General features: G+C 43.4%; 1 protein-coding gene across 1 annotated transcript; it reads right to left on the reverse strand.

Annotated features, from left to right (window-relative positions):
• Positions 1–507: 507 nt before the first annotated feature.
• Positions 508–8427, reverse strand: BTF3 (basic transcription factor 3). Its single transcript, XM_032205789.1, has 6 exons — positions 8349–8427; positions 8165–8233; positions 4343–4456; positions 3938–4139; positions 1419–1475; positions 508–872 (listed from the first exon to the last, which is right to left on the reverse strand). The coding sequence occupies exons 2-6, from the start codon at positions 8231–8233 to the stop codon at positions 826–828; spliced, it is 489 nt and encodes a 162-aa protein (XP_032061680.1). The 5' UTR covers positions 8349–8427; the 3' UTR covers positions 508–825.
• Positions 8428–8706: the final 279 nt, after the last annotated feature.

Genomic DNA, 8706 nt, shown 5'->3' on the forward strand with positions numbered 1-8706 from the left:
CTCAGGCAAAATGCAAACTTGATGCTGTGGCTATCTCTTACGAAAAAATTTGTCCTGCATTTTATCCTGCACAAGACAGGATGAATTTCTCCTCCAGCAATATTTGCTCTAAAGAGACAACCTTAGAGCACTCAACCACTAACCTCTATCTGAAGCTTAGTTTTTGTTATAGAAGTTACCTGATCTATCATTAATATCAAAGACTCCTAAATGTAAAGTTGAACCCTCACTCCTGGGGGCAATATCTATGCAAAGGTTATACTGGAATTAAAGAACTTTTCCTCATAGCCAAGAAACAAACCTTCTCATTCTCTGGAACCCAGAGAAGCACTATTTAAGAATCTCTGTTTAAGTCTAAAATGCTAATTTAAGCACAGAAATTTTTAGAACCCATTTTTCTAACACCATGAAGAAGATGCTCTGCAGAAAAACAAGCCCTCTTATAACAGCTTAATACTTACAGACAATTCTTTTCCTGCTTTTCTGACAAGAAGCCAGACCAGAAAGTTTATTTTGTATTTTTTTATTGTATGCCAAAGTTCATTAAAGATGAGGTTTTTGCTTGTATACAAGTTACTCAAAAATGTATCTAGGCATAGATTCATTAGCAATCCTATTTCAAAGCATAGGTTTGTTCAACCAGGCCACAAAAATAATATTGTGTACAAGCAATAACTAGAAGGAGCTGCAGGTTGAAGGAGTTTCCAAGTATTATAGATCTTGAGATCTATAAAAATGAAGTCAAACAAGAGCAGTCAAAATATAAAATAGCAGCTCCATGTAGCTTTTTCAAGTTTTAACTTTATTCAGAAAGTGACAGTTAGTTCAGTTTGCCTCATTCTTTGATGCTTCATCAAAGTTTTCAACAAGATCTGGAGAAAGAAAAACACCGAAATTAGAGTTTGAACCACTTCTGCTTTGCCAAATGTATTTTTTCTGAAGTTCTACTTCATATCAAGTGCTTATGAGGTTAAAAAAAAAAAAAAAACAAACAAACAACAGCTTATAGAACACATTTCAAATAACATAAGAGCTTTTCAGACTTCATTTTCTTGCTTAAGAACTAAGTTTTAGGTGGTTCATTATAAAGCACAATTCTAAAATGATTTAACTTCACTTGTACCCACAACTAAACAAAGTGATACTGGATAGGTAGTTCTATCCCAGCCTTTTTACTGAAGATTAAATAATTATCTCAGCCACAGCTATTACTCCTACACAGGACAAAAATGCTATCCCAAACCAATTATTCATCTAGTCTAGCATGGTATCTGAAAATAATGAAATAACCTGTCCACAGGAATTATGAAACAGAGTGACCAGTCAATACCCTACTGTCCTTGGCCAAATGTTATGGTACATAAGTCGTCTCTCAGCAAAACTCATTTCCTTTTTCTCAGTTTCATGTTTGTTCTTACCTGGAACTTCATCATCATCATCTTCACCAGTAGCAAGTGGTGCTTTTCCATCCACAGCTGCAAAGAGCAAGTAGTTTAAAAAGTGTTATTCTAGCTCACCGTAAGCACCCTAGTTACAAAGTTGTTCTGCTTTCTGCTTATTTATTTTTAAACATTATCAAAGAGTGTAAGCTAAGCTGTAATGCTCTATACAGTTTCCCTGCTGAATAAAAAAAACCTACAACTAGCCTAAGAAGTTACCATTCCCTTTGTTACTGATCATGCTCAAAGAGATGATAGTTTACCTGACACCATCTTTTACCTAAAGGTATTGAGTGCCTTGCATGGTAGTCATTTTCAGTGACACAGACAAAGACTTATTCTACCAATTCCTCTTGAAAGCATCTTCGTTCACCGACTACTCAGTCGTTCTCAAAGTTTACCTATTTCATGACATCAACAATTTCCATGGAAAAGGACAGATCTGAGTCCTTCTTATGATCTTAAGACATTCAAGAAAAACAATAGTGTAATTATGAAGCTGCAGGCACATGCAGATGACTAGAGACACAAAAACACTACTGTTCTCTAGAAAAATTAGAGGAATATGGAACCAGATGCACCATTTTACCCTTACTTGTTTGAGGTAACCACATGCTCTGGTCCACTTCTCTGATGATTCAGAATCTTTACTACTCTCATTATATTTGCCAGAGCATTAACCATTCCCACTGAAGCAGATCAATGAGTATCGCTCAAACTCCAGTCGCAGAATGCTAAGAATAGGCATTTCAGGTCCCTGGGTGCTCGTGCCACTGCCTTTACTGCTATTCTTAGCTGTGCTACCTAGGCTAAGTTGTATCAAACTCTTCACTACTTCAGTTTTTCCTAATTAACCCTTCTGATTTCAAAAAAAAAGCATGAAGAAAAAGACAAGTTTATACCAGATGACCAAAATCACCGTACCCTCATTTCTAGATAAGTAGGTGAATACGTAAAATTTACTTGGAAGGGGCTTATAACAAGGTCACTGCTAATCATCCCTTTGTTTTTAACAGCAGAAAGCTATTACAGCTTGAGTACATCCTTAGTGTTACGTAATCCATTTCAAAAGCAAACTGTTTTATTTCCTCCTGAACTGTCTGCAATTTCTTTTCATCCCCAAGACCAAACCAAGTTCATTTCAACACCTGCAAATGGGATCACTGCACATGCTTTACTCTTTGATGTCAGGTTTCCAACCCCAGTAGACAATACTGAATGGAAAGTTTTGTGCAACTACCCTGGCATCCACCCAAAGCAGAAATAAACTACCATTTACCAGATCATGCAAAGCAAGCACTTTTAACAAGCTTCTCCACTATTAACACTGTCCAATTTAGCTTGTGCGGAATATACCCATCTTGTTATGAGAAGCAAGTCTTTAGTGGATCAGTTTAAGACCTTCGGATTCTCCTTCTTTTGAGTCCTACTACTATCACACAGAAGCCACAGAAAGAACGTTACAAAGGAGGAAACTGAGCTTCATGGGGAAAGAAGTGGTTTATTTCCTCCTGAAGACTACTTGTGGCACAATTTAATTTTTTATTTTTTGCTGGGAAATAGACTGGAGTGAATCAGTATCAACTTGAGAAATGGAAAGAGAGGCTGTCTTTGCTTGCAGCAAAACACAGAAATAAATGCAACAATCAAGTCCATTAATATCAGCAACTGGACATCATAAGCTTCTTGCATTTTCTGTTTACAATGTTCCACATTCTATAAGCAACAGACTTAGTATGTTGGAGAAGACACAGAAAGACCCTATATGGACACAGGGCAACAAGCCTGTCTTACACTACCAACTCTCAAGCTCTGACAGCATCACCTTTCTCAAATACCACACTTAAGTCCTTCCTCTGCTTTTCCCAGACAACCCAAGAGAACAGATGTTCAAGTTGTTTTACTAATTTAAGGCTGGAATAGAAGTTGGTATATGTAGCTTAATGCTCATGCCAGTCCTAAACTACTCTACACACACAAATTACAACCTATTTTCTTGTGAGTATTGTGTAATTCCCTCTTAGCTATCAGAAAGCCCATGCAAAAAGAAATACCTTCACCACACCTGTGACAGTACAAAGCAAAAGCAACATGTCTGTACTTCGGTCCCTCCACTCCACTTGTATTTCCATTCAATGCATCAAAACAAACATTTGAAGTTTATGTTTTTAAAGCCTTCCATGGTCATTGATCTGTCTAGCTTTAAAGAGATAGGTATGTCAAAATATGGTAGCCACATCAGGAAGGAAACCACAAAATCAAGTCTTGCTGCAGCTTTCTAGTCCTAGACCAGCCACAAGATACACTGAGAAACAAATGCCTCTGCTTTATTTGGTTATGCTCTTTGCTGGAATTGAGCTATAAATAAAATCTAAGAGTTCTACTTCTTCATGTCATAATATGCTTGCAGACAATAAGAGTGCACTGAAATTCACTGCAGCTGTATAAATAAGTCCATGTCAGCTGCCAGCATGGAATGCATTCAAGTTTCAACTTACGTTGCTTGGGCAAGGCTTCTGCCAATCTCCTCAGGCTGGTCAGACTGTCAGCTCCAAGCTGATTTAAGATGCTAGGAAGCATTTCTGTCAGCTGTTTTGTCTCAGCATGGCCAGTGATAGTGAAAGTGTTAGCAGCCAGAGATGCCTGAACTTTAGGGTTATTGAAGTGAATGACTGTTCCTTGGTTGGTAAACATATTTACCTGCAAAAAAACAAACAAACAAACATTATTTCAAGAAGTTTAGTGTGGTTTTTCAATTTAACTAGAAACTAGATGCATTTTCTAAAGCTCAATGAGGACTTACTGATAATTTACAGACAGGTTTAAAATGCATTAAAATTAAATTGGCAAGGGACATTTTACATATCTGTACCGAAAAGCACTTTTTCATTTGAAGGAATTACCTCTTCAATACCAGAAATATTGTTCACTCCCAGTTTCTTCAAAGAAAACTGAAGTTTCTTATCATCTGCCGTGGCTGTTCTGTGGACAACCTTCTTCTTTCTGCGGGCAGTACCCTTACAAAAAAAAAATAAATTAATATTGATACAATTCTTCATAAACCCTAATCCTCAGGGCCACATAATTACTCTGTAGCCACCTACAAATCAAATTTCATACATCAAGTTCCACTTCTGTGTTACAGTCCACAACTCCACCTCTCCAACTGTACTGCTGCAATCCCTCCCTTGCTGTAATGCAACCTCTAAATGCTTGTGAGAAATGTGAGGTTTTAGGAAGCAAATCGCCAGAGAAACGTTACAATTCCACTTAGATGTGCACAAGTCGATGGGGCCAGATGGGATCCACCCAAGGGTACTGAGGGAACTGGCAGAGGAGCTGGCCAAGCCACTGTCCATCATTTATCAACAGTCCTGGCTATCGGGGGAGGTCCCAGTTGACTGGCAGCTAGCAAATGTGACGCCCATCTACAAGAAGGGCCGGAGGGCAGACCCGGGAAACTACAGGCCTGTCAGTTTGACCTCAGTGCCAGGAAAGCTCATGGAGCAGATCCTCCTGAGAGTCATCATGCAGCACTTGAAGGGGAAGCAGGCGATCAGGCCCAGTCAGCATGGCTTTATGAAAGGCAGGTCATGCCTGACGAACCTGATCTCCTTCTATGACAGAGTGACGCGCTGGGTGGATGAGGGAAAGGCTGTGGATGTGGTCTACCTTGACTTCAGCAAGGCTTTTGACACCGTCTCCCACAGCATTCTCCTCAAGAAACTGGCTGCTCTTGGCTTGGACTGGCGCACGCTTCGTTGGGTTAGAAACTGGCTGGATAGCCGGGCCCAAAGAGTCGTGGTGAATGGAGCCAAGTCCAGTTGGAGGCCAGTCACTAGTGGCGTCCCCCAGGGCTCGGTGCTGGGGCCGGTCCTCTTTAATATCTTCATCGATGATCTGGACGAGGGCATCGAGTGCACCCTCAGTAAGTTCGCAGATGACACCAAGTTAGGTGCGTGTGTCAATCTGCTTGAGGGTAGGAAAGCTCTGCAGGAGGATCTGGATAGGCTGCACCGATGGGCTGAGGTCAACTGCATGAAGTTTAACAAGGCCAAGTGCCGGGTCCTGCACCTGGGGCGCAATAACCCCAAGCAGAGCTACAGGCTGGGAGAGGAATGGTTGGAGAGCTGCCAGGCAGAGAAGGACCTGGGAGTGATGGTTGACAGTCGGCTGAATATGAGCCAGCAGTGTGCTCAGGTGGCCAAGAAGGCCAACGGCATCCTGGCTTGTATCAGGAACAGCGTGACCAGCAGGGCTAGGGAGGTGATCGTCCCCCTGTACTCAGCTCTGGTGAGGCCGCACCTCGAGTACTGTGTTCAGTTTTGGGCCCCTCGCTACAAGAAGGACATCGAGGTGCTTGAGCGGGTGCAGAGAAGGGCGACAAAGCTGGTGAGGGGCCTGGAGAACAAGTCCTACGAGGAGCGGCTGAGGGAGCTGGGCTTGTTCAGCCTGGAGAAGAGGAGGCTCAGGGGCGACCTTATCGCTCTCTATAGGTACCTCAAGGGAGGTTGTAGCGAGGTGGGGGTTGGTCTGTTCTCCCACGTGCCTGGTGACAGGACGAGGGGGAATGTGCTTAAGTTGAGCCAGGGGAGTTTTAGGTTGGATGTTAGGAAGAACTTCTTTACTGAAAGGGTTGTGAGGCATTGGAACAGGCTGCCCAGGGAAGTGGTGGAGTCACCATCCCTGGAAGTCTTCAAAAGACGTTTAGATGTAGAGCTTAGGGATATGGTTTAGTGGAGGGCTGTTAGCGTTAGGTTGGAGGTTGGACTCGATGACCTTGAGGTCTCTTCCAACCTAGGAAATTCTGTGATTCTGTGATTCTGTAATTCTGATAGGGATTCTGCAGCATCCTACTTAGAAGAGAAGAACTGCATGCTGATCATGATCTGTTGTCACTGGCCTAAAACTGAAGGCTGCGTACAGATTTCAGTTGTTTTTAAGGTATCTTTAGATCACTCTTCTCAAGTTGTAGCCAAAATTTCATGAAGTCAGAGAACACCGAGTTATTGATATATTATTATTTTCTCACTCATAGGAGTGTATGAATGAGAACAGACCAACATTCAATTTTTATTCCGGATACACATCTTCATCTGATGGAACTACATATACGTATTTGAAGAACACTTTCATTTTGCCAAAATATTTATAAATACATGTTTTTAAAAATACTTGCACATAGTATTTCAGACCACCTCTGTTCAGAAAGAAAAACAAAGGTTTAGTTCCCCAACAAACAGAGTTGTAAGTTTCTCCAGGGAAATAACTGTCCCATATGAGAAGACATTTATACCTATGAAAAAGAAGAAAGTGTCATTCTAATACTTGCTGGAACAATCATACAGCTTCAGTAAAATCCAAGGTAGAAACGGCTAGGAACAGGCGAAACTAAGTCTTCCTATTTCAGCTTCCCATGTTCTACATAGTAACAACATGAAAATGCAGTGCTGCCTTGCTGCATAAATAAACGGTTGCAATATCTTTTAAGTGTGAAGAGGCTGAAGTTAGGATACTGGCTAGATGCTAGCATCTTTACAAAAACGTCAACTGACAAATTCACATGAAACTAAAACTTGGAGGATTACAGCTCAGAAGTTTAGCCTTTTGTCTAGGAAGTGCGATGTTCCTTTCCTGCTACTGTCAAGTTAGTGATCTGCTCTGCTGCACAAAGCAATTCAAAAATTTCTAGAGTAAGAGAAATTGTTTCATTTTAGTACCTTGACTACCTAGTAACTGAGCCACATGAATTAGTCACTCTGGACAAAAGCCCTCTCAGTCAACTTTGAAAAGTTACATCTTGAAGTAAAGGTTATGTAGGAACATGTGCCCCTCTCCCCTCCCCTCCCCCAACATTTACCAGTATTAAGCACAGATATCAAACTTCACACAGCCTGAATTTCAATGAACATCTGCTGCTTTAATCTCCATAGATTTAAACTTCTAAAGATTACATGTTTTTAGTAAGCAAATACTGCCCCAATCATGCTGAGACATGCTGTTCACAGCCCTCTACCTCTGTACTGGAAAGAATGGATACAGTAGGCCATGGGTAAAATACTACACATCTGCCAGTCCTCTATAAAGGTAAAAAACACTTATAAAGGTGTAAAACACCTGTACTGGCTACAGCTGTAAGAGCTGCAGTCTGAATGCATATTCTTAAATGACCAGCGTTGGATGCATCTGTGGTCAACACACACACAACCACCAATTCAGCAGTTCTCTGCTTAACAAGGAATCCAGATAAAGAACATGCAGGATAACCACGCCAGTTAATACCAATTTCACCCTGACTTAAGGCCGCCCAAATCCCCAGCCAAAGGCAAAAACCACAACGAAAGTCACTGGAAGCTGCCAGTGAGAGTCCTGCCGAGGAGTTCTTATTCCGAGACACCTCTTATCCCGAGATATGCTGATCCAAGAGGAGCGTGTTTCCTCAGGAATTAATGGATTAGTCACAAATTAAAAACTTGAGCTGTACTAAAACGTTCGCCATTAAAACTATGGCCAAGGAAGTTTGTTTTTTTTTTTTTTGAAAATCTTCAGGCTGTAACTAACCAGAGAGGTGCATTTTGTCAGATGTCATGGCAACACAAAAATCACCTTCCAAGCACTTTACACCTTCCACTCACGCGTTGGTAACGCACCCAGAAACCCCCAGTTTTTCCCCCCAAAACGTTGCCCCCCCCCAGGGCCCGTCCCGGCGGCGCCCCCCCGCCTACCTTGCCGCCGATGCGCACTTGGGCCTGCAGCTTGGCGAGCTTCTCCTGGTTCATGATCGTTTCTTTCATCTGCGGAACCAACCGCACCGCCCGTCAGACACCGGGTACCCCTCGGGTACCCCCGCAGCCCCCCCCGTGCCCCCCTCAGCCCCCCGAGCCCCGTCCCCCCCCCGCCCCCCGTCACCTTCCCGGGGCGGTGGCGGCGCTGCCGGAGCGGGGCGCGGGGCTCAGCACGCGGCGGGGAGCGAGATGGCGGCCGGAAGGGAGGCGGGCGGGACGGCCGCGCATGCGCAACCGCCGCCGCTGCCGCCGGGCCGCCGGGGGGCGCCCTAAGGGGAGGCGGGGAGGGGGTGGCAGGCGGGGCCTGCTCTGCGCTGTCCGTCCCTTCCCTTCCCTTCCCTTCCCTTCCCTTCCCTTCCCTTCCCTTCCCTTCCCTTCCCTTCCCTTCCCTTCCCTTCCCTTCCCTTCCCTTCCCTTCCCTTCCCTTCCCTTCCCTTCCCTTCCCTTCCCTTCCCTTTCCCTTCCCTTCCCTTCCCTTCCCC

Source organism: Aythya fuligula, chromosome Z, assembly GCF_009819795.1.
Source record: "Aythya fuligula isolate bAytFul2 chromosome Z, bAytFul2.pri, whole genome shotgun sequence".
NCBI classification, from domain to species: domain Eukaryota; kingdom Metazoa; phylum Chordata; class Aves; order Anseriformes; family Anatidae; genus Aythya; species Aythya fuligula.